The following is a 26,854-nucleotide window of genomic DNA, read 5'->3' on the forward strand; positions in this document are numbered from 1 at the left end:
TCACAGTTCCCGGTGCTGCTGTGTGTTGTTGTGGAAGTGAAGCAAGCGAAAGGTGGGATTTTCTGCGTGAAACAACCCGAGGGCCCGACACGGTGAAGCTGGGGTGAGATAGAAAGTGGGGGGAGGTGTGGACGCTGTGACTTGAGGTGTTCAAGAAGTAAACAGAGTCTGGTAGCAGCAGGACAGTGGCTCACCCCCTCCTCTTTTACTGACGGCTTCATTTTGTACAGTGTTAGTCTGTGTAGTCACGAGTCGAACAATAAAATGAGTATGAAAGCTGTCAAACATAATTTATAAGTACTGATTTACGATACAAAGGAGCCCTATAATCACACATACCAGATTATAAACTGTTAGGTCTCATCAGATTACATGATAGAAAATAAACGTTATTGCTAACTTAACCCTCTGACAAACTTGCAGACAGCTGAATATTAGTTGCATCTGGAGAAAAGAAAAGTCATAGACAGTGTAATGCGTTGGATGTGTTGAAAAGGATTGCCTAGCTGAAAAACCTGAGGGGTGAAGTTGAGCCGAGGTTTTGAAAGTTGAAGTCTGTACCTAAAACAGTTGAAATGCAGACTCAACAATCGGGAAGATGAATCCGGATTGAAGCAAGACTTCAGAATTTGACTAAATAAATTGCTTTAAAAACATCTCAGCTAATTGAATGTGGGAGCTGAAACAGTATATGCGTACAAAGCTGAACGTAGAAATAAATGACTTAAAACCGCTCTAGATGATTGAGGTGTTTCCCATAGAAAAGTGTGTGTGGAGGTAGCAATTGAGTTTAGGATCATAATATCAATGAGCTTTCCCCACAGGGATAATAAAAATGTTTATTTAATCAGCCGCTCAGTGACACCTGCTTGTATGTACATGCAAAATGAAGCAGGCGTGACCATTTCAAAGTCATCGAGCTGGACATGCCAGTAGTCAATTAAGTCTGTGGGGCACACAGCGTGAAAAAGCACAACGTTGTTTATAAATTAGCTTTAAATTGTGTGTGAAGTAAACGAGCTACAGGAGAAGTATAAGCATTTCTTAAATGAAATCATTTGAAAGTACATTGTGAGGATTCTCTAGTGCTGACATCATTGTGAGAATGACAGATGTCAAGCTGAATGTTTTGATGTTTGAATGGTTGAAATTGGTTGACCTACTGAATGAAAGGAGTGGTTGAAGACTGAAGAAAAACCCATGGAAAACAATAATGTGACTGCTGAATCAGCTGAATCTGCTGAATCGGCTTTAGTCTGTTGAATATCCACCTAAGTTAACCCAGTTAAGCAAACGTTAAGCTATATGCTGCAATGCTTTTCCACCTGTTCTGCTGTCCTTTGAGGGTGAGATGCACACTCCTGCATGAGAAGAAAGTCACTCTAAATTCCATTTTACGATAAAGTTTATCCAAATACAGCTTTCATAATCACCAATGATTCTCTGAGGACAGAAAAACTCAAGTCTTAGCAAATGTAATTCAAAATTAAAAAGCAGAAACAGTTAGTCAGTTAATCGTGGATGAACAGAATACAGATCAACTCAATGATTATCATACCAGGAAAATGTCAGGCTCTGGTGACAGCTTTTCCATTGAGGGGATTATCTCCTTTACCCTGTTTTTTTTAAGGCTGATTGCAACTAATAACTAGTTAGACTATCAATTTTTCTGCAGCAATGATCCAATTCATCATAGTAACAGTACATACACTGAAATTGGAATCAGGACAGCACAGTGGAAGGACTGACATCCCTGCTGAACACTGGAACCAGCCAATCCACCATTTGGAAAAACTTCTTAATATAAACCATCCCCACTTTGTTGAAATTCAGAAATTTCCTCCAAATACAGAAGACATGACCTCAGTGTCCTTACTAACTGCTGTCTGTCCCCGCCTTTGATACAGGGAATAGACACTTTAAATAAAAGAAACATTGTTTTTCAAGATCATTTTTTTCCAAATGAGATTTTGCACTTATTGCACATATCTTTACTTGTGAAGCAGGTGTGAAAAGGATGTTGTTGAAGATGAAGCTTCTGATGTGCTCTGTAGAAACATGTGTCTGGCTGAGTTAGGAAGCATGCTGCTGTGGTCAGTCATTAGTATCCAGCTAACTGAGGTGCAAGTTTCTCTCTTTCACCCTGCTCAGCCTGTACTTACACCTAATGAGAGGCTGTGTATTAGTGCATTACAGTGCTTACAGCACTGTGATGACACGGTTTGCGTGGAGCTGGACTAATCATTTACAAGAGCCGTGCTCATTTTGGATATTACACGACCAAATGGCACTAGGGAAAACCAATGTTTAACAATAACATGATTCTCCTTCTAACATGAGGTCTGCGCATTTTTCAGTGAAGTGAACAGATAATTAATGCCTCACTTTTTGGCTTACTCAGGTTACACAGTAAATCACTCTAGCAACACCTTGCTGTATGAGCAGACTTACATGAATATATTCTAACAGCAAACTCGACAGTTTGGATATTCAGTAACTTTTTAATAAAACAATGCTCACCAGCAGCCTAACCAACAGAAATAAGCTAAGCTGAGCAACATCATCACAGTAACATGATTGACACGAGGTCCGACACTCCTCAGGCTCTAATCGGTTGTTTAGAAATGGAAGCATTGAATTCTCCCTATAACATGTCATTGCTTCAAGCATTACCCATCTTAGCTAGTCTCATCTACTACTGTCAGGACATCGTGACAGTTTTAGCAAATTTGACAACATTTTATTTTTGTAAATGTTCAATACTAATAGTAATGTTTTCACTGCTGTCTGATTATTTTTCAGCAGGATTATAATCTAGAATCTATGATAATACGATTTAAAAACTGGACCAATTTTCACCAAACTTAGTGTAAGGATGAGATCTGGATCATTTACTGATAATTTGAATATTAGGGCAGGCAACTGTCACAGCCAGAGTCCTTGGGTCCTTGATTTCAGACAAAGGTAGTCAAAAAGCCTCTTATTTTGAACAGATGAGCACCATTTAGCTAGTTAACCTAGTTAGCATTAACTCCACAAATAAAAATGATGACTTTATTGACTTTTCTAATGAATTATTTCAAAACGAGAGCCCATAAAAAGGCCTTCCTACATACACAATGTCACGCTAACTCACTGCATTGTATAGGTACTGTCGTTTTTTCCAGAGCAGCTACTTGCAGAGATGCATGCTCACATTTTTAGCTGACATTTTAATATCAAACAAACATTCTCTTCTTTATTTCTAATTTTGAAATGAAATAGGTGACTCATGCCTAAAGCGTTTGATAGCAGTTGAGTTCACAGTTCTGAAACAGCAAACGACAGGCAGACCTTGTGTGTTTCCTCTTTTGGAGGCCTTTAGGTTTCTTATAGCCAAGCCTCATGGGGTCCCTGAGGTTTGATTCACTCTCTGCAGAGACCCTCAATATGTTTTTTATTCTATCTATAATTGAATTGCTCTGCCCCCTGCTGAATGCTGCTGCATGGATAAATTCACAGCATATCAACTCATTGCTGTAAAACCAGACCCATAGTCAGGAGGTTGAGTCATTTAGCTGGAAGCTGTGGTGAGGGGAGGTGAAGCGTCGGCTGGCACGTGAACAGCAGGCTGCAACAAATGCTAGGAAAATGATGTAAGAGCAGCGGGAGTGATGACAGGTTTGCACCAGCTCTGCACACCATCACTAATTAGGGCTGTCCGCTAACTCTACCAGTCACAAGTTTGTGAACAACCTGTCTTTTAGTGTTTCACTGTTTTGGGTAACATCTGAAGCGACATGCTCATTACAAACACCCTCAGGAAAGAACGGACAAGTTCAGGACGACCGTAATTTGATAAAAAAAGACATGGATCCGATTGAAAATGGCCCAGTGAAGAAGGACTTAGGGAAATTAGCATAATATTGCCTGACTTATTGTTCATTTTTCTATCAAACAGACCCGTATACAGTTTTCATTTCCAGTAGGACTCATCCAAAAAATGGAGTTTGCCACCTGAAATTTGAAACCTTCTTGTCTATTTTAGCTTAAAAGAGACATATCATATGCCATACGTCATAATGTATTATGTGTATGTGGCCTATTGTGATTTTGTTTGTGTGTTTTGTTTAGTTGAGAATAGGGGCTCCCTTACCACAGACCTAGCATTTTTTTTAATCTTTGCTGACCTTCGTCCTTGTTAAAAATACACCCAAATTATATGGATGAAGTGATAGCCAAGAACCGATGTCATATTTTGCAGCAACAAATGGACCCAAAACATTACATTTATAATGATACGAAATGGTGAATGCAAGAAAGCATCGTATTTAAGTGGCTGAAAATCTGATAACTATACTAAATTAAGCGGTTTCTTTAACCTTGTCTGGTTTCTTTTCTTTCTTTTTTTTTGCAGAGATGCACACCTCAGTGCGTGAAATTGATGTCTTCACTCAGCCTGACTCCACCTACTTCCTGCGGGTGGACTGGAGGGGGCAGAGCCTAGGTTCAGGCTTCCAGTTGGTGCTAACTGATGGACAGGGAGCATGGAGAGGAGAAGGTAAAGACCTAGCCAAGCATGACCTCACAGCACGTCTTCACACGTTTTACACGTCCGACATGACGGATTTTCACTCACTTGATATATGGACAACCTCACCTGCTTGACCATGCACACCTTTCTCACTTCACCTGTGCTCATTTTAGAGAGCCCCATCGTTGACCTTCTCACCTGCTCTGACAGCTACTGCCAGCTGTAGATTTATTAGTGTCCCCTACAACAGCCTGATCCCTCTCATCCCAAGATTCTTCATGGAGCTGGAATCCAAGCTGGCTTAATGCAGATCCTACAGGTTCATTACAGACATCTATTTTGTAACTCATGCCCAAAGTTTATTACTGCGTGAGATCTGGGAATTTACAAGCAAAGAAAACACTTTTCTGTCACTGTCATGAAGACAGCAGCAGCACATTGAGTGTATAACATAGTTTACAAAAGCATAAAGTGAATTTTAAAAGAAATAAAGGCCAAAGCATAATGCAAGAGCTATGTCCCATAAGCATACAATTACAACTAAGTGGTGGATTAAATTTCTTAATAAATGAATGCATAAATCCTTTTCTAAATCAAATGTTGCCATTGATCACAACCTAATATTCCAAATAAGTTAGAAGGTCTGAGAGTTTGTGTTCTAAACACCTCCTGTTATTCTCTTTTACTTCTGCTGATGTAAGCTTTGATTGAGAGTTTCTCTTTGTGTATTCAGAGATTTCTCTCTGCGAACCACTATTTGTTATCTTGTGTGATTGTGCACTATAACCTCTTAGTTTTAACAGGTCTCTCCTTTGACCTTGGACATTAAAAAGGTGCTTCCACTAACATAATAGTGTCTGGAGGCATGTTTTCCTTTCAGCAGCCTTTTCTCTAAGGGCTCACGCTGTTAGTGTGCAAGAAATCCTAACAGCACCTCAGGATCCAGATGTTTCTGTTGAGTACTGTTGAGATGCAGTCACTGTATTTATGATGTTATATTTTCTTATCCATTGGTGACCTTAATTTGTTATATAATTGATATTGTATACATATCATTTTAAACAGCCTTACTTTTTATGTCTTCACCTCAGCAAGAGTTTGACAGGAGACATGTTTGTGCCACTGTCCATCCCAGTCTCCAGTAGGCAGCATCTCAGCAATTACCTAAAGAGATTTTTTTTAAAGGGTCAGTATGTGAGATTTAGTTGAAAGGGATCTATTGGCAGAAATTGAATATAAAATAATCCTAGGGATGTTTTCACTTGCGTGTTTCATCAAATTGTACGAATTGTTGTTTTCTTTAACCTACAATGGGCCCTTTATATTAAAATAACTTAATATTTGCAATGGGAGTGGGTCTTCTCTATGGAGGCTGACATGTTTTCTTACAGTTGCTCAGACTCTTTCATTTGTGGAAGAGGAGGGTGAGGTGATGGGCATTCAGCTGCAACATGCAACTTTACCACTAGATGTCACTAAATTTTACACACTAAACCTTTAAATTTGATGCAAATCTTCATTTGGACTCAAAGAATAACTAATCACTTGTGGTGGTCTCCCGTCCCTCACCAGACATGATTTAGCACAACAACAAGATTTAAATTCCGAATTATGTCAATTTATCAGAAAAGTGTTGAATAAGATGGGATTGTATGTCTCTTGATTGTGTTGTGGGCAGTGCGCTAGCATCTCTGGCATTTCCACAAAAGGTTCAATGCAGTAGTTGTAATTACTTCAGCTAGTATTCTTCCTCTTTTCCAGAGGAGAACAGGCAAGTATTTACAAGTTGTGTTACTCACTACTATACTTACTACTCACACGTGTTACGGAAATGAACAAAAATGGTCCTGCGGCGCACATCGTGAATGTAATGTGACTTGTTTCACGTTTGATCTCTTAATTAATCATGGGTGTGTTTAGGTGAATGTTGAGCAGGTAATTCAGGGTTACCCTGGTTGTGTTTGTGTTCTGTGTGCAGTGAGTGATGCAGCGCTGTGTGAGGAGGCGGAGGAGCTGGAGATGCAGAAGGAGAGGTACATCCATGACCTCCAGCAAGCACTGACTGGGACAGAGAGCTCCATCACCTACAGCTTCACCCTGACGCCGTCTCCACCAAACCACAGCTCCACTGTTACACTGGCATATGAGAAGGTGCAGAAAGACATCTCAGTAAGTGCCCCAAAAACGCAACTCTGACACAGCAAAGTCATTAGTCTTGTTTTGTATCTCAGCACAGATAACTGGTGGAGTTGTTATGCTAACACATTTCACTCTGGCTTCATGGTCCGACATGTTTGTGTGAGTGTGTTTATTTAAATTTCTCTCTGCCCCTACTGATGAGTCACAAGGTTCACTTAAAGAACGTAGTAGTAAACGTAGTAAAACATCAGTAAAATGTGGAGGTGATTGTTGACATTAGAGTCATGTTAAGAGCTGGCACTGGTAATGTTTCACATGACGTCAGTACTGCGTTTACTGTAGAAAAGTCCACCAATGCTTGTTTTATTTTCCTGACTGAACTAAGGAAGAGATGAAAGGTGTTAAAGTTGAGTCTGCTCTCACCTTCAGCTGGTAATATTTTTCTAGAAACCTGAGTCGTGGCTTCATATGATGGGTACAGTGGTACCTCACCACAGACGTGCTGTCAATTGACCCATCTAAAAGAATAATGACTACAGAGAATCATGTGTGATGAGAGACTTTCCGATCATAGTTAGCTTCTGGGCACAGTCTTTTAAATAGCTTGGGTTGTTGAATATATGATTTTCATTTGGTTCATAAATAATCTGCATTTCAGCAGGTCAAAAATATATTTAACATTCATAGTGAACCCTGTGGCAAACTGTTTGCAAATCAACACATTTAGTCTGTTTTGTCATGTAACAAATAATTCATTTGAATGCACCATCAACTTTACATGTTCAAAATTACTTTTTAAAAAGTCATCAGAGGATTCGGGAACACGTGGTTGAGTCTGTTTTACATGGATTTGTTTTTTGTTTCTGATCAACTAAATAGAAAATGAAAATGCTATTTTTGACTATCATCTGATCTGATCTGTGAAAAAGAATGTTAATACAAGATGTTAACTTCTAGCAAACTCCAGATGTAGGAGTTAAAAGTGTAAGTGTTGACTGAAAGGACTTTACCAATCTGATGGTCTTTGGCAATGTACTGAGTTATCCCTGTTCAGGGGTCAGTTGTGTGGACACATTCATTCATTATGTTGACACAATCCTTTGTTGCCATGGTAGTTATGACAGAATGGAATTGTACGTGTGTCTTTTGACGTAAAAGGGAAATGAACTGATCCCATTTTTTACAAATATGTGTTTTTACAGAAGTGTACTGTTATGAGTCCTCAGAGGGTTTCGCTTGCTCACCATAAAATTCACAGTCATAAAGTTATGAGTCATAATGAAAGGTTAAGGTCTCATTCCTGGTCATTCCCCTGTAATCGCAGCCCCTGTCCACCGCTGCAAAACACCAGCAGGTGTTACATGAGGTGGTTAGCATACCAAACAAGTGTGTTTGTGCTCATGCAGTTTGTCAGCGTGTTCTCTGTGTTGACTGAGACATGTGGTATCAATGTTTCATGTTATTCGATCAATTGACATCAATAGATTTTAACTGCAAGGTTTATTCACTCAACTGATCCAGTTTGTGTAGTAAAATCTGAATTGGATGGTGTCATAGTGAGTGTCCAATAAAAGTGATAAAGAAGATAAAGACTGCTGGCAGGAATATTTCTTCACGTTTTTCAGTTAATTTACGCTACAATTCAGTGGGATACAGTATGAACGTGTCTCCATAAACACTGACCAAGAAGCACAACAAAATAAGTTTAACCTGGACCAACCAAAAAATCCAAACCAATAAATGGTCTGTATTTATCTCGCACCTTTCTAGTCTTTGGGTTCAGTATCTTGCCAATGAAAACAGACTTCTTACATTATGAATCCATCTCTTCTGAATCAACTTGCCTTAAGAGCTCGATTGGCTCCTTCTCAGCGGTTATCACCAGTCTACTTCTGCCTTTTGATTGTGCTACTCCTCATCTTTCCATCTTTCAACATGCTAACCTAACGGGATGTATGAATGGCAAAGAATCATCTATACATAATTAGAACCCTGTATGTCATACTTTCTGTCCCCCTCTCTTCCCTCCCAGCAGAAATAAAAGTGAAACTTATTAGAAGTGCTATGGCCCCACACAATTCAATAAACAACAAAGCCTCAGATGAGGCCATATGTGAACTCTGTATATGAATGATCTTAGTAAGCTATATTTACCCAGCATGCTCTGGGTACTTACTTGTGTAACCTTGGGGTTTAACAGATATCCTGGTGTATTTACATCCACCAGTGGCAATTCACAACTCTTATAGTTTTCAACATTTACTGTGTCTGAAAAATCTGTTTATATCTGGTATATTATGTTATGTTTGTACATGAATGTATAATTTGTCATACGTAACTAGCTCAGATGTGCCCAATGTTTTGAAAACAACTATGTGTGGAAAACAAAGGTAAAACAAAGCTTTGGAGATAAAGCGGGTGATTGACTAACCAGAAGGTTGGTGGGCAAGACACTGAACCCCAACCCCCCCCGTGTGTGTGGTAAAAGTGTACTTTAAAGTTCGTTGGGTTGTCATCAAGACTAGGAAAGCTCAATTTTAAAACATACCATTTACCATAAAAAATTATTTTTATCTTTTACTTATATTCCAGGGATCTTAACAGTGTGATTGAGCTCAGTCCTCCTGTCCTCTGAAGTTTTGACTCCTGTTTTCATAAGCATATAGGGGTATTAATGTATTTAACATTCACCAGCTCTATATTAATGTTGTCGTAAATTTAGAATAGGTGGAGTTGCCCTCTGGGGTTTCTCCCTAAATAAAAGGCCAGTAGTTAATTAATGTAGACATGTGAGTAAGAAGCAGCTTTTGAAACAAAAGTGTCTCTCTGAAAACATGAGAACCTTTTTCCCACACCAACACTGTCCAGCCAACATGGTGGTGTCTAAGACCAGTGCACAACATCCTCTTTGACCAGATGCTTTACAGCCCAGATGCCTTAAGAGCCCAAGTACCTGCATGTGTTTGGTGAAACTCTAACCATTAAAAGCTTTATCCTGACCAAGAGTAGGATGAGGCAACACCTGGAAGTGTTTGCCAGAAGAGCTCATAAGAGGTATTTCCATTTCGAGCACTATTTTAGCTGGCTGTGTAGTCTGATGTTATTTATTTAACATTTCTAAGAGGTGGTGAAGTAATGGCTGGCAAATATAAGAGACTTGTAAATAACCGAAAAATGACAAGGAAAGGCAGAGGGTGGGAAGGAGAAATTAGAAATAAAACAAAAAAGAGAATACATACATCTGATTTATTGACTTAAATAGAAATTTAATTGTAATGAAATGGTTATGTTATTGTTATGAAATTTTATAATTAGGGAAAAGTGATACAATGGAAAATTAACAACAGCAGCGAGTCATTGATTAAATAATCCTCCGCACTGACTGTTTATCTGTCTTATCCAGTCTGTACAGACACACAGCTGTGCCTCTCACCTCCGTAAAGGTCACTTATTTAGGGAGTTGATGGTTGCAGAGGTCAGAGGTGATTGGCACTGTTCTGGCTGTTATCTGTGTGCAAACTTGATTAGGGGAAAACTTCTTCCCCCAGGGGACAATTGTCTTATACTGTATGTCTGTGAGCAGGCCAAAAACGTAAAAAAAAATTGAAGTCTGTGGAATATGAATGTCTTCTAAAGCTGTGCTAATCCATGTGTTTATGTTTTTATACATCAAGTATGGATCAGATGAATGTAATAGAAGTAACCCCTGGGGATGAATCTCAAAGATTTGTCACCCTTACAATCTGCATTGTTTTGATATGCTCTGCTCACTTTAGCCTTATTTTCAGCAGCAGACAGCTGTTTTCATGTAGAAAAGCTCAGATAAAGCTGCTGTCCACTGGTGCAACTGGTGATAGCAGAGCGAAATGTTTAGAACATGGTGGAGACCAAACACAGCTAAAAAAATAGCTAATATTGCTCTGTGTAAATCATCAAGTTCACATCAACAACTTTGTAATGTAAAAAAAATTTCAGTGTTGTTTTGAGATGGTAAGTGTCAAAAAAAAACTAAATTATTAAGGTAGCTCTAATGAAAAATTTGATATTAATCAATGCTGCCTTTGTTGAATGACATAAACCATTTTCAATACGACAATATTGCAGAATACAATCTGTTTCATACATTTAATAATATATTTTTTATTTATGCTTTTTGGGAAATCATTCTGTCTTCCATCTCTTGCTGGTTTGTTCGTTTGTCCTTAAAAAGGTTAATGGATTTCATAACAAACACTGATGTCTAATACAGTGTGTGTTGCTTCAGTCATCGCAGGTTGGCTTTATTTTGTCAAAAAGATCAGCACAACCTGGAAAACTCAGAACATAATTCTTCCAAATAGAAAAAAGTCAATGAAAAACAAGTGGAGGTTTTGGTTAGCATCATCAATAAGATCAGTTTTACATTGATACAAATGTTACATTGTCAGGGTTTTGGGTTTGATTTAGTGAAAGTGAAAGTGAAAGCAACAGTGAAAACACTGGAATTCATATGCTGTGTCCATTGTGCCAGAGTTTTTTAATCTTTCTTTCACTTTTGTTCTCTTGCTGCAGTTCAGGCTGGGTTCTGTTTTGTTGAAGTCTGTCGCAGCGCCGGCAGAGGCTGTGAGGGAGTTACTGATTCACAGTCTGCAGAAGGGAAACACACTGGACCACCAGAACCAGGATCTAAAGGAGGAGAACCGGAAACTACGACAAGAACAGCAACGCATCACTGCAGAGTAAACACACCTGACACACAGAAACCAGTGTCTCCACTACTCGCAATCAGAACCAGACGGGTTCTACCGAAGAGTTCACTGAAAGTTGAGGGAATATCTGAGAAATTTCACAAGTACAGTAGTTTTCAAAACATATTTATGATGTTAAATGGTGGTTTACAGCTGGTATATCACTTAAAATAACAGCTTTAAATCACACTGCAGTAGAAACTAAATAGCTTTACTCCAGGATTTGTACTTAACTTGAGTTTTTCCATCTTCATGCCAGTTTAAACAGTATAAGAAACAACATCCAACAATGTAAAAATAAATTTTATATAGATAAGCAATACAACAATATAAATTCTAAGAAACATTAACGTGATAAAACATATAATGTTGGGTATATTTATCAAAAAACGACAAAGCACATTTATTTGTATAGCACATTATCATGCATTTAATGCTCTTTTAAGACTGACTAAACGTGCAGATAAGAAGCGTAAAAACATTTTGTAAAAAAAGAAAAGTATAGAATCAATATAAAGCACAAGTGTTAAAGTTAAGGCTCAATATTACAACACATTCATGATTATTGTAAATCAGAGTCAGATGTTTTGATGTTCATATGCAACTGCAGCTTACCTTCTTTTTGATTCTTGGCTTTGTTTAAAATCAGCCCCTTGACTCCTCCATCCATCATTGGTCAGCGGTATGGTGTTATATTTCTCAAGTGAAGAACTTGTGTCTGTGTGTTTGTTTCATGGGAGGTTTATGCATAAAAGTTTTCAAGAAAAGTTGTGACTTCCACATTTTAAGACTTATGTATTTGTTTCTGTGTTTCTTTATTTCTAAGCATGAAGCGATACATTGGTGGTAAAGAAGCCCTGGAGACAGAGCTCTACTCTCGATTTGTCCTCGTCCTGAATGAGAAGAAAGCAAAGATCCGCAGTCTTCAGGAAACTGTCTCACAACTGCAGGAATCCAGGTTTACTGCTTATAATTGGATGTTTTCCATGTGTATCTCGTTCAAACTCAGATTTTGCAGTGGAGAAGGTGAAGATTCCATGTTTACACATCATCTGATAGTTCAGCGACTTTCAGATTTAATGATGAACAGTCAGTGTCAGCACTAGTTTATCCACAAACACTACAACACTTTTATCTTTAAATTTTATGAATCACCTTCAGATATTCTGAAATGAGCTCACATACATTTACTTTAAAGTAATGAATATACAAAAAAATTGTCCACTGAGTCATTTCCTGTGTGGTTAAAATCATGTGACGTATAATTCAGTGTTTTATTCCATTTTATGAAAGTTTGGTGGATATTTCTAAACTGTTGTGTTTCACATTGTAGAACAGAAAGAATAATTTTCTGTCTCTGGTTTCTGTTGTTAAAGTTCTGAGGGAGAGAAAAATAAGGATTCAGTAAAATCCCACCAAACAGCAGCAAAGGAGGATGAATATGGAGGGAGCACTGACGAGGAGCCAGAGGAAGTGAAGTGCACTGCAGCCTCCACTTTACAATCCCGGGGTAAGATCTCTGCCAGTGAATCCTCAACTCTTCTGCTTTTGGGTTTTACCTTTACCTTTGCATTGTCCCACCTCCATTAACCCGTGCTCCAGTGAATCATCAAAAAAAGACTGCAAATAGGCTCCTGACTGACATAAACAATTTCTGTAAAGGTTCTTTTAGTGATTTTTCTTTACCTTGATGAACTTGATTTAACCATGATTTTTCCACCTCATGTAAACTCAACCATTCAGAAACAAATTTCAAAAAACATGTTTTGAAAGACAAACTCTGAGGGGCTGCAAGACAAGCAGATGCTGCTTAGCTGGTTTATCTGATAATTTAAGTTAAAACCAACCAAAATTTAAGAAGTAAATCATTAACATTTTACTTAAAACTGGTTAAAAAAATCTATTTTGACTCTTCTGTCAGGCAAACAACAGATCCACTAAGGGGGATATGATGCCACTGATAGGTGACCAAATGAAACACATGGTTACCCTGATTAAAACTATAGATTTCCCTAGATGTTAAAATTACTGGAAACATTTGGGATAAAGAGTTTCAACATATAGAATATAGGACTTGTTGTTTTAAATGTACATATTATTTCTAAAAAATATGAGATAAGATAACACTTTGTTTATACAACACTGGCAAAACTCACTAAGATACACTTTAAAAAGGAAGATGAATATGAAATATTAACTGTAACCAAAACTTAAAAAAATATCCAATATATCATGCATTATTATTGATAGAACCTCAAATCTGAAGTACCACATATTGTAGTACAAAGGTTAGTGAAACAAAAGTAAGGCTAAACTGCTTTCAGTTTTATTTTTGTGTAACTGGGCCTATTGTTTATTGATGTGTCTCTCGGTAGGTAGGGAGGGAAAGTTGGTTGGACGGAAAGAAATAATTTGATCTCAATAACAGCAGCTTATGTCTGATCAGCCCTCCTACTGCTAATGTTAGCAGTAGTTGAATGAGTAAAGTACAAACTCTCCATATTACCTCACAGCTTCTATTCCTGTCAAGATTCCTTTAGAGCAGGGACTTTTTCAGGAAGTGTAGTTCCAGGCCAAACTCTTGATTCCATTACTATGTCCCGACATTTCTCTAAGTCAACATGATGGCAGATGACAGAATGAGTTTTCATACGGGAACATTCACGAAGCATCTACTGAGAGTACTTCATTTTGTAATTTGAGAGGATTAGTTAACATTAAATCACACAGGGCAGAAAATGGCTGTTGCAGGTGTTCTGACTGTGGCGGCCGATGGGAAACACCTGCTCAGACGTCACTGATGGGGGAATGTGCTTCAAAGTCACTGAGAGCACAGAAGAGCAGTAACCTAATTTACTTCAAAACACAACAATATTCGTGCTAGTTGTGAAAAAAAGCTACATATAAGTTTTCACTTTTGTGAAATATGAGAATGGTGTTTTTTTGGAGCTGTTGCCATGAGAACTCAGTGTGTTTGCACTATTTCTGTGTTTTTCATGCCCAGAAACCAAGAATGACATCACTGAGTAGGAATTAGGTAATGCAGAGTAGCGAGCCTGTGAACTGACATCTCAGAACACCTTTGAAAACAAGCAGCTTCCGAGGCTGACGTTACACTTCGTCAACCTTTACACTTCTGCTCCAATGTGACCCAGGTGGGATTAATGTGTCGTCAGCAGGAGGATGGATGTTTTGGGTGTAGGTGTGTGTGTTTAAGATGAATGTGAACAGAACATAAGCTACCCATCATGCAACTGAGACAGATTTTGCCCTTCTCTCAGCTGATTTTTCCACTTTCTCACATGTGTTAATTGTCCACAACCAAGTCGGGTTTGTTTGATGAATTAATGTATTTTTGTGGTGACGCATGCCCGAATGTTTCCTGGGACTTCCCCTGCTTCTCTCTGGGAGAAGGCTTGAAGGATTTGTATTGTTTCTGTTGCTAAGACAATAAGTCAGGTCGCTGGATGTTCCTAGTTATTGCCAACAGGTTAAGGGAGAAGAGGATGAGGGGGCAGGAGTAAATCTGTGGTTATGGTTTGTGTTTTGTCTTGTGTGGTAGACTATGCATAGATTCTACTGCTACTGCTATGAAAGCGGGCGGGTGTGTGTCCCGCCCACCAGCCCAATAATAAAAAAGGTAACACAGTAGAGCCCCTAGTTTTTGATACGGGGACATGTTATTTAGTGTAGCTCTGTTTATCATTTGTGTTTTTATGTTGTACACATCATCGAGTGACCCAGACAATGTTTTTTTAGTGCCTGAAATGAAAATTGATGGTCAGGCTAACATACCGCATGGCAAACCAAGACCCTCATGCTTCAAGTTATTGCAACTCCAATCCCACAGTATGAGGAGAGAACATGTAAAGGAGGTAGCACCACGAGTTCCTAACCCTTTAATGGAAGTGTAGAAGCTGAAAAATAACATTATTGCCTGTAAGAAATTCCATGGCAATCAATCCAATTGTTGTTGAAATATGTCCGGACCAAGCAACAGACATCATTGCCATGCATGGATTAAAAAGACTAAAAGGGGCTTATGTACAGATACAATTAATAAAGCATTTATTGACTATTACATTTAGTTTTGTGTTGAATTCTGCCTGAGATCTCTGATGAGTCAAATATAATTAGTTTTGCAGATTATTTGAAGTTTCCCATCTGTGTCCATAAGTCAGACAAAGGATATGCTATACTAATGATCTCAAATATTGATTCACAGATCAATTAAATAATATTGACCATCCGTCTCTCCTTTAGGCCACTGTTTTATGACTGGTTCATGCTCTCCACAGACTCCTCTACTCCAAGCCCACTGGATGGCAGCCTACAGGACATCACAGACGTGGCCCCCTGTCGCAAACGGCGGTTTCGTCACGTCAAGGCCTCGGACCCTGCGCCTAAAAGACCAAACCAACAGACTTCCCATAGAAAGAGGTATGAGTCTGTCTGCTTAGCATTTCTACCAGTTTGTCATTTACATGTGTTTTGCTGATTGTCCGTGTTGCTATAGTTGTTTTAGACACTGTGTGAAAAGTAATTCCTCCTACGTTATATTCCCCTGCCTTATGGTGTCAGTTAATGCCTTTTCTGGAGCAGTTTACTGGCCTGGAAGCACATAAAGCGTTCATACAATTCTCCTTAAATGTGTTCATGTAGCCAGGGTGTGACATCTCCAACCTTAAATAGCACAAACCAATGCACAATCTATTTAAATACACTTTATTGTTACAAGTTAAAACAACCTCCCTCTTTTACTATAGAGAAAAAAAGTACTTAGTGTTATATAGTGTCTTTCTTATTTTCTTTGTGAATTCCTTCCCTTTGTCTCATCTTTCTTTTCCTCTCCTTTCCCTTCCTTTACCCACAGAACCCCCCTCCTCCCCTTCTTCTCCTCCCCCCTCAACCACACTTGTCTTGAATGGGAAAATCAAACATCATAAAAGTTCCATGTCAGGGATCTTCTTTATGTCAGGCAATTACACCCAATCTACAGCAGCTCTCTAAGATTTTAACCTTTGGACCTGAACATTCAAATGGTTGGAGAATGCCCCCCCCACACTAAATTGCTGTTGAGCTGTACGTATACACAAGGCTAAAGTGGCAGTAGAGCTAATCTCATTGGTATGGTAGCAGTCAGTTGAGACCAGTGATTGACAACAACACAATCAGTGACGTAAATATGTGAAGGGATGCCGAGAGCTATGTAGCAAAGTGTGTTTCACAGGGAACACGTGTACATAAACACCCCGCTCTGATTGTTTTTGCATTAATTTATTTTAATGTGAATGAAAGGAAAAATGCCACAGTGCAAGGTCAGAATTCGTATTTGACCACTGGGATGATGCAGTTGGGGTATCAATGTAGAAGGCTCCAATAAAACAAACCTGTGTCAACATTTGTTGGTGCTAGAGGCTTGGTGAAGTAAGGTATGCTAACTCACAGGGCTAATTTGCAAGCTAACTACTAACACCAATGACTGTAGATAAAGATAGACAGCACCTCTCCTCTTTCTCGCACTCCACAAAAAATGAGGCCAAAATAACTCCGATACAGGCGCTGGTCATTTGGACCCAGAGTCTGTGCAATAGTGATGAGGGAGTGAAGCTGTGGTAGGCCAAAGTCCTGTCTGTTTACCCATCCTACCAATCCATAGATATGTTCTTAGCATTGTCAATAATTAATTATAGGTTTTCACATATTATTCAAAAGTCATATTGATGATACCCTACTTTACTTTGGTATCCAAGATTCCTGTTGTAAGGTACAAATCATAAAAGTTGAAGTGAAAGATTTTACAAAAATGCCAGCCATACAACATTCAATGCCAACAAGGCAAATTAAAATCAGAGATAATGATTCATTTCAAATCCCCAAAGCACTATTAAAAGTAACAGTGGTCGTTAGTGTAAGGCGAACTGTGGCTCTGATGTGGTTGGAGGCAGTTTTCGTATCTCAGACTAAACATGTCCCTCCACGCTGAGCTACATAAAGCATGTAACATGTTTTGCCATAGATGACTGCAGAGCTGAGCGGGAGTCAAGAAGTACCTTTATTACAGGACTGAACTGAAAAAAAGTGCAGTTTGGTTTGACCATCAGTTTAACCTTGTTCCAGTAGCAAAGCAGTTGCAGCAGCAGTTTCCACTCGTGTCCCCTTCTGTTACGGCCAAGAGAAAGCCCAGCTGTACACCTTTAGGGCGTTCACTGCAGGTAATATCAAATTCTGCTCTGACCGTTTATTGGCGATAAAAGACCAGTGTTGTCCTGCAGGTTTATGATTTCTGCTGCTGGGCTTCAACCGCTTCAAGATTATGTCTTCTCTATCGGACTGTCTGTTTTATCTCTTTAAACACACAAGCACATGCTGCCGTGGCTTTAGGCGGGCCAGCTGGTGATGAGACGATTGCTAGAGTCAGCCTCAGGAGAGAAGACTTCTTTTCCATCCTGCAGTTTTATGTGAATGCACAGCTTCACTAATGAGCTTGTGGAAAACATCAGGAAGCTGCATCAGAACACATGTTGTCATATGTTCATAGTATGGTCTTTGTTGTTGAAACTCTTAAATTATAGGGTATATAACAAAACATATTTTCTCACTTAGCTCTAGGTGTCTCTCAATGCATATTGTTGTTTTTTTGTCAGTGGACTGAGACATCCAGTCTCCAGTACACGGGAACTGCTTTTTGCTTAAGAGGTCTATTTGACCTTTGTTAACAATAGCTACATATTTTAAGTAATTTAAGTTTCAAGAAGGTTGACAGAAAAAGGTTTTATGCCCACTTTTACTACTCTACTCTCTTATAACAACAGTCGGGCTGTCAATGTAGAAGGCTCCAGCATCACAAATCTGTTTGGTGGATCTAGCGGCTTGGTGACGCCTTTTTAGCCGCATTTGAAAAGTTTGCTTCAAATATGCTTGAGAATTGGAACAACAGGCTTTAACAGCACTGCAAATTAACTTCATCCACCTTTGACATGTCGGGTTTGAGAGATCGATCTCTGATGCATCGTTGTAATTAACATATATTTACCCTGCATGCTGTTTTTTGTGTTTATGTACAAAATAACTCAACAACACATAGACAGATCCTGACCAAACTCAATCAAAGGTATAGATTAAGGTCAACTACAATATCTTTATCTCTGAAGATACCATCTAAAGCCTATATTGTCACAAAGAAGTAAGGAAATTATCCATCAATCATATCATCTACAGCCCCTATTCCCAAATCACAATTTGCCTCATATTTCTTAACAAGGTGTGACATCCTCCCTAGACTGGAGTGAGGAAGAACCCCCAAAATAAACCTTTTAAAGAGGAAAAAAATGGAGAAACCTCAGAGTAGGCTATTAGGGATCCCTGTCTCAAAATGGACGGAAGTGTTGTGTGTAAAGGCTCTTATATACTTCTACGTATCCGTTTCTCGGAGAGGGCTCAGCGGGAGACGAAGAGTCTTTTTGATTTTTACTTCTCCGACCACTGTACGTCGAATAAAATTCACCGCCAAACCCATAAGTGGCGCAACGGAAGACGAGCTCAGAGAAGCCTACCCCAATTATCGGAAGAAGAAGTCCACTTGTGTTTATATTTCTCTGTCAGCCTGCCTCCCACACACTGAACCATGGCAACTAACAGAACTAAATAAAGTGACACCCAGCGGGTCAAGATGCTGATGTTATCGTTTCTTAGCGCAGCGGTTCCCCGGTCTTGTTTCCGAACTGTGTTGCTGATTCCACAGCTTGAATCTGCTTGAGGCTACACAGAGCTAGCTAGCTCCCCTCCCAGCTAGCTTCAACCTCAGCTTCCACACACAGTCAGCAGGGACTCCCGACACTAACTACTACCCAGTGTTTGCTTCTAACCTGGCGGTATTATAGAAACAGTGTCATGATAGAAGTGGAATTAAAGTCGTGACGGCGGGGTTATGCACTGTTACCACCGCAGTTAGCATGGTTGCTAGCCCGCTAGCCTAGCCTGCTAGCGCCGTTTTGAAAGCTTGTTCTAACCGTCTGTGACCGTGCACATATGTCGTCAGTGCTCGAACGAGCCACCGTCAGCCGGACAACTCCCCTGGCTTAACACACACGTCACATTAATCGTAGAATCGTAGTTGTGTATGTGTTTATTGTGAATCAGGAAGTTACAGGTCCGGAAATGACGTCGAACAGAAATGACGTCGTACGGAAATGACGACATACGGAAATGATGTCGTTCGCGGACCAATCACAGCCAAGAGCTGTCTGCGGGCTCTCCGACACAACACGGACAGTTAGAAAAATCAGACGTGTACGAAAAGCTGTCCGAAGCACTCGGAGAGGGCGTCTCACGACGGATAGGGCGGTCTTATCTATCCGTTTTACAAAATACGCTCAAGCATAAATTGGCCTTAAGTTGTAAGTAGTTCATTTGAGTAGGCATATTGCACGAGCATTCAACAATAAAGCACAAGGACACCGGGGAATAATTCAAGCCAGTAACATGTATTGATAGGACATTAAACAGGAGCATCATTCTGTTATTTTTTAGCTGGTTGCTGTTGACATCCACCTCTATGTGACATTTGCTTTGGTTTGGTGATCCTGAAGAGGAATTTCTTTGAGTTTGTATTTACAGAAAGAGCTGAAAACGGAACGGAGAATTGAGAAAAGGACTCTTGAGGGGAGAAGTTTGGGGCATATTCACTGAAGGGTAATTTTTTTTTGTTTGGTTCACCAAATCCTTTAGAAATTGTTGAATGCTGTTATGCTCTTTTCTTAACACAGTGCAGCAGGGGGGGTCGAGGGTCTTTAAACTTGAAGTGGGGAGCCAAAGTCAGCCACTGATCTCAAAGGACAACTTTCTTCTTTTCTCCTCTCTGTTGTTTCTGGAGTTGCTGCTGAGTCAGACTATCACAGAGTTCTGAAGCCCTGCAGCCGCACATCCAAAACCTAGCAATACTACAGCTCTTGTGCCCATTTCTCCCACTCGCCAGGTTTTCATTTGGTACTTGGCCATTTAGAAATTCTTCCAAAGCACTGTCTCAATCTGACATTGACTCTGTAGTTGTCCAACAGAGGGTGAATATATATCGTGTCCAAGCTCCTCTTAGCACCAATGACTGTGCCACATACAGATGGCTGTAAGTGGTGCCATCCATCCCCAACTGCTATCACTAGTTGATAGTGGTGCCCATTACAGGCTCATTACCAACTCTGACTGCTACAACAAGAAGCAGCAGTGAGCCTATGAGCAGCTGCTGTTGGATGGTTGATGGCTGCAGAAGCTTCCCACCCCCTACCCCGGCAAACACTCCCTGTAAAAGAGAGGCCTTTGTCTGAGATGGCTAACTTGGGGGGCTAGAGTTGTTGGCAGCCCTACACCCAAGTATTGTTTTTGGCCATTTCCATTACTCTTCAACTCATTCAGCTTCCTGTGATTCCTCCATATTTCTCTGCATATAGGTCATCCACAGAGGAAACAGAGAGGAGGAAGAGAAGCAAGATCAGAAAATTAAGGGAGTGAAAGAGCCTGCAGAGAGTTAAATGAAGTCCATATGAACAGACGACAAGGGTGAATAATTACAGGGATTGTGCAACATCTTGGGAGATATACTGCCTTACTTCTATGTCAAAGCCTACACATGTAATGTAGTCGCTAAACAAAGACAAATTAATCAAGCTTAAACTCCCCAAAAAGAACAAGCATCTTCTCTGCAGTTTTTTGAAATCAATAAACACGGTACAACATGTTAATTACTGAGCTCTAGAGGTAGCTCTGCTTTTTAACTTTGGACCGAGCCAGCTTGTTTCCCTCTGCTGCTTTTTAAGCTAAGGTAAGCATTTCCTGACTTCTGCTCTGGAGCGAATTCACAGACATGAGGCTGAATATCCATCTTTTCATCTCACTCTTTATTCAGAAAAGACGTGTAATTCTCAAAATGTTGAACTATTCACTCATTTAACAATCTTTGTGGTCCTTTGGGTTTTACACATCACTAAAAACTAGACAAGTTTTGAGTTTATTGTTCAACGGCTGGCTGTTCTGATGCTCATGTTCATTTATTTTGTAGTCATTTGTTAATGTGTCCGTCAGATCTTCAGAAGTGGCAGTGCACTGTAAGGATTGCCTTTGCCATAAAAAAAAATAGCAGTGAGACACTCTCTCCTTCTCACAGGGACCAGCTCTGTGAACTATCAAACATCGCTCCTAGCCATCACAGATAATCACTACAAGACACGGGACTGGTCGGGTTTTAAGTATGTGTTTGCATTTTGCTTTACACTAGGATCAGCACCGTTCTTTTATAGGTTGTTGTGAGCAGTGGCTCTCTAACATGATCCCACTGAGCTGTGAAACCTGTAAACTCTGTGAATATAGTTCATGAACAGTTTTACTCACGGCACTGGACAGTCCTAAAACGATCAATACTAAGATACTGGGAAAGACACACATATATAAATATATATCCTGTTCTAATTATGTTTATTTTGTGTGATGTTCCTCATATATATAAACAAAGTGGGGATCGAACATCATGATTTAGTCAAACTGCTCACATCTTATTTGCAACCTGCACCTTCGATGATAGACATGAAGTTAGATTAATGAAATTATGAAATCTTGTATCATTTGGATAGTTTTTTTTTAAGTGAATTACTTCTATCTTTACTCTGTCACCAATCTTCGATCACTTTAACACATTCATGGTTTTGCTTCCTGTGACCTTTGACTGACGCTCTCTTCTTCTGCAGTAGTGTAATAAACTACTGCTTATCTCAATGAATAAACGTCTAATATTCACCTAACAGTTGTGGATGGAAAGGTCTGTGAAGATCCTCAGTCACTGAGGTCATGGTGTCTTCAGGAGTTTTACATGTAAACAATGGTAACTGGACTCAAGTTTCTCGAAGATGTTTCACCTCGCATCCAAAGGCTTCTTCGATTCTCACAGACTGGTGGGAAGTTGCGGATATTTGACCTCTTGTGGGTTATTACCTATCATGAGGGTCATGTTGAATATGCAGGTCTTTGACCCATGGCCAACTTTTGGACGTTAATCCATCAACACTCCTACTCTCTCCAAGTGAATCGTGCAGAGGATCTTCTGTTTTCTTCAGACAATCTGCCGACTTTATACAAGGTGACCGGTTGGAGATAGCCCACAGAAAGTCTGGGTCTTACTCAGACATTTACGGTCACACATGCAGTCCGTTGCGAAGAATGTTCAGAGGATCTCTGGAGTTCAGTGCATGTCTATAAGCCGCTTATTCTAGGTGACTAATAGCTTGTGCCGCAGACCACCTTCTTTGTTGAGTGATAGTCATATCCAAGTCGATGAAGATGGCTTTACTCACTCCTCTTTCATTTTTTCTTCTCTACCCAAAATAGAGACATTACCATTCTCTAAATAGAGTGTCACCTTGCTTACAGGGATAGTTCACTCACAGATAATGAGTGAATTTTCGTTTTGTTGTGAACTATCCTTTCAAGAAATTTTGCTTACAATTTCCAAAAGGAGAAATTTAGACTATCTGAAAAGACATAACTACTATCGTAAAGTGTTTTTTCCACAATTTGGTGCACTGAACCTTGAAGCGATAGAACTTTGGCTCTAACATAATCTGCATCTATATAAAACTATTCCTTCGGCCCAACTTGGTCCAAAGTGAATCTCTGTTAAGTGACTTAAGCAAAAGAACAGCATGCTGCAGCTCTGGTATGTCACCATACCAGCTCTGTGTGGGGGCTCCTGTGCGCCCAATTCCTGAGCTTAACTTCACCTCTCAGGATTGAAGCCACTCTCGTCACGTCCCCTTCTGCCATGTGTTGAAGTCTCTGGTGGTCCTCTGTGGCAGCGTGGAACAGCTTCCTCTCTGCAGTGAACACGTCTCCTGTTTCCTGGTAACTGGTTCCAGCAGTGCAGTGCTTTTTGTCATACAGTTGGTATTGATTTAAACAAGCTCAGGGCCTCCCTTCTCATCGTTACTGTGACGATGGTTTGGAGGCAGAAAATTTCCCATCTTATGTCCTTGTTTCAAAATCCACTTTATTAGCCAAGTATGTTTGTGCATACAAGGAATTTACGTAGATGATGTCTTGTAATTGTAATTCTAAGCTCACAGTGCTTAACTGGGTTTGTGGGTGGTCCACGGGTCACCTTTTATTCAGGTTATCTAGTCATCACACATGCAGTTAGGTGAAAGGGGAGATGAGATCTATGTTAGATGCTTTACAGAAGGAGAGGGGCTTTAAATAATTTTCTGCATTTGTCCTTTTATACAAATCTTGGACCTGATTGCTTCCTCCAACACGCAAGTACTGATATCCACATTAATAAGGTCACGTGATTTATCCACTGTTGAATTAAAACTTTTTTTTAATGCCATTTTTTTCAGTCAACTTACTTTTGTGCGATGACATTTAGTTTGTTTGTAAAGGACTTATGTTAGGGCCTGCAATTCTTTTTTCCCCTTCATGAATCTAAATGAAGTAATTACCTATTTTTTTCTCTGTTTTTGGTCTCCACTGCCATTCTGGCCTATCTGCTGTGTGCTGCTCAGCAGTTAGTGGACAGTGTCTATTTTTTTTACAGAAGTTTTCACTAACACTTTCTCTACTGTGTTCCAAAACAACACAATAAGAGAAGTGGGAGTGAATCACCAGGGTTGTGAAAACTAAACATCTTTCGAACCCAAGATGAAAAAAAAAAAGCTAAAGCGCTCTGTAGAGCTGTAAGGAATACCAGAATCAGTTATTTACATTAATCGCAAACCATCAATGTAGTGCATTTTTACTTGGTTGCTCTAAGAAATCTCACCTATGAATTGTCATGTGAAAGCAGGTATTCAAATAATGTCTGAGTGATCAAAAAAATAACCAGGAAGTGCAGTTACCTATAGTCTACTCTCACAATTCACACAGTTGTTTCTACTTTGCCGTACTTCTGATGAAATTTAAGGTACCGTCAACAAAACCCACCTCCAAAAAAAATGTTTCACTCTACATGGCTTTATAAGGAGGGAAGTGAGGAAAACTTGTATCCCAAAAATAATGGCATGATTTATCCAGGTTCAGGCGCTCAAAGTGGTTTGAAAAATGTAAAAGGCCTTTATTTAAATTGGCTTGAAGCTGTATAATACACCAACACGTATCGGCTGGACCTGGATTCTTCATGCCATTTTTTTTTTTTTTTTACATGTATTGCCTTCATTAGCAACAGTGGTTTGAGGGACACCAGTAGCACTCCTGCCATCTCTTACATTAACAGGGAAGTGTTCTGGTTCATTCATAGTGTTGAGTTTGCATTGAATTGGGTCAATGAAAATTAGTATGAATTACCTGGTTTTCTCTGCCATTAAAAAAGAGAAAGACCCAGCCAACTATGAATCTTCACGTTAAATAGTATTTAATACTTTTTTATTATTAAAAAAAAAATGTTTTACAGTGTCAGTGGGAACTGGACTCATGTTGATTCTATCTTTAAATCTTCAGTCTCCACTTCTCCCAGCTAAGAAAGAGTTTGGCACATCACTCCAATCTACAAAGAATACATTGTTAAATAGACCAAATATTGATTTTTAATCACAGAGTTTTAGAGGTTCTGGTAAAACTAGAGTTTGTTGCTTTTGGACAGAACCAGGCTTGCTTGTCTTTGTTTATGCTTAGCTAAGCCAGCGAATAAATATATAGCTCTGGTGACCAGTTGGACTACTGCGTTTCCCCCCCTCCCCTCTGTTTCCCTCCTTCTCTCCCTTGATCCCCTCTTGCCCTCTTTTCTCTGCTATTCACTGTGCATCTTTGATCCCTCATCCTCTGTATCTCTCAAATTCTGTTTTCTTGCTCTTGAACATCACATGATGCCACATTCAAGTGAAGACAGAATGAGTGTTTGTGAAGTAGAAACCTGAAATAAGCACAAGCCTCTACGTGGTAAAGCACACATTACTCTGTTGTAGACCACTCAAGATGGGGGAGCTGCTGGGCCTTGATTATACACACACACACACACACACACACACAAACACCTACATATCTACACACAGGTATAAAAGTTGCCCATGTGTTTCTAGTCTTGCTCCCTATGGGCCACATGATACACTTCCCGTCTCAACAGGGAAACTCTCCTGTAAACCAGCCTCATTAGCCCACTGACCTGTGTGTGTGTGTGTGTGTGTGTGTGTGTGTGTGTGTGTGTGTGTGTGTGTGTGTGTGTGTGTGTGTGTGTGTGTGTGTGTGTGTGTGTGTGTGTGTGTGTGTGTGTGTGTGTGTGTGTGTGTGTGTGTGTGTGTGTGTGTGTGTGTGTGTGTGTGTGTGTGTGTGTGTGTGTGTGTGTGTGTGTGTGTGTGTGTGTGTGTACCCTTCACAGGAGTGACTCCCCTGCAGGATCCAGTAAGCAGCCGACTCCCCAGCGCTCTACAGATGCTGTGGCAGCAAGTTCAGCAACAGAGGACCTGTTTGAGGATTTTTGACCCATCACTTCCCGACTGTGCTGGACGGATAAACTGTTGACTGATGTATGTTGGTAAAGTTCTGATGTTTTTATACTGGATCAAGCCCTGAAGCGCAAGTGTGAGTTTTTGGCCAGGATAAAAATATTTTCTCCACCAGTGGAATCGATATAAAGGCAAAGTTGACGAAACTACCAGTTCAAAATAGAAAGTCACGTCCACAGCCGTAAGGATCGGAGGACTTCTTTTCATCACCTTCACCTACGCCTGCCAACTAAATCTTTGAATCAGACTGTGTAGGTCCCTGTCTGGTGCTCAGTAGCTGGTAGAATGTATAGTCATGGGGAGGGAGTTAAAAAATCAAGAAAGAATTACGATTGAACGCAGCATGAGCAAACGCCCCTGGGTGCAGGATAAGTCATCAGACAGCTGAAAGTGTTTTACATGAAGAGAAAAAACAGACACTTAGATGTAAAAATATTAGGAAACTAGAAGGATCTAGAAAATGTAAATGTTTGAATGAGAACTTTTCCGGCTGATGACTTGAGTGTTGGTTAGCTAACCTGAGACATGGAGGACATTATTTAACATTAACTGCTTTATCTTTTGGTTAATGCAGCAGATGAATGGTAAAGTATCTGGGCTCTGGCTGTGATAATACAATGAACAATGAAAAAGACAATAGTGTGATGTTGTTTTACACATTACTGATTAATCAAGTTACCTGAGTAGTCAACTGCTCGCCCCACCACAGACCAGAGGTATTAATGAAGAGCACTGTCTAACACATCACTCTGGCCATTCGTTTACAGCATGATTCACAGCATTGTCGTCAAACCTCCTCATTCAGTTTCTCAATTCAGTCGTTCCTTTCATTCGTCACCTGACTGTGACATTCAGGGGACTGATGTTTATGAATCATGTATTTTCAACACGTATGACATTCTAAATTGTGATTTTGTGATTACATATTTACAAATGTTTCAACAAAATTTGTATTTGTACCAATAAAACATGTAAATATTGTATTTTAAATTGCAATA

The 26,854-nt window shown here is 39.7% G+C and overlaps 1 protein-coding gene across 2 annotated transcripts; it reads left to right on the top strand.

Annotated features, from left to right (window-relative positions):
* xrcc4 (X-ray repair complementing defective repair in Chinese hamster cells 4) lies at positions 1-26,846 on the top strand. Of its 2 annotated transcripts, none has more exons than XM_061071873.1 (8): positions 1-52; positions 4,397-4,540; positions 6,492-6,682; positions 11,204-11,370; positions 12,206-12,337; positions 12,756-12,889; positions 15,678-15,819; positions 25,730-26,846. In XM_061071873.1, exons 2-8 carry the CDS (start codon positions 4,399-4,401, stop codon positions 25,830-25,832), a joined length of 1,011 nt encoding a protein of 336 aa, XP_060927856.1. In that variant the 5' UTR covers positions 1-52; positions 4,397-4,398; the 3' UTR covers positions 25,833-26,846. The 2 variants fall into 2 exon arrangements, with proteins under 2 accessions (XP_060927856.1, XP_060927849.1); XM_061071866.1 differs by having other exon boundaries at positions 11-103.
* The last annotated feature ends 8 nt before the right edge of the window (positions 26,847-26,854 follow it).

The sequence above is a fragment of the Limanda limanda genome, chromosome 1, assembly GCF_963576545.1.
Source record: "Limanda limanda chromosome 1, fLimLim1.1, whole genome shotgun sequence".
NCBI lineage: Eukaryota > Metazoa > Chordata > Actinopteri > Pleuronectiformes > Pleuronectidae > Limanda > Limanda limanda.

What these genes read in the sequence shown, in the direction of transcription:
- xrcc4 (XM_061071873.1), top strand. Translation starts at nt 4,399, where the DNA reads ATGCACACCTCAGTGCGTGAAATTGATGTCTTCACTCAGCCTGACTCC. An exon ending in AGGTGCAGAAAGACATCTCA is followed by an intron (nt 6,683 to 11,203) that starts GTAAGTGCCCCA and finishes CTCTTGCTGCAG; the next exon opens with TTCAGGCTGGGTTCTGTTTT. An exon ending in CAGCAACGCATCACTGCAGA is followed by an intron (nt 11,371 to 12,205) that starts GTAAACACACCT and finishes TTTATTTCTAAG; the next exon opens with CATGAAGCGATACATTGGTG.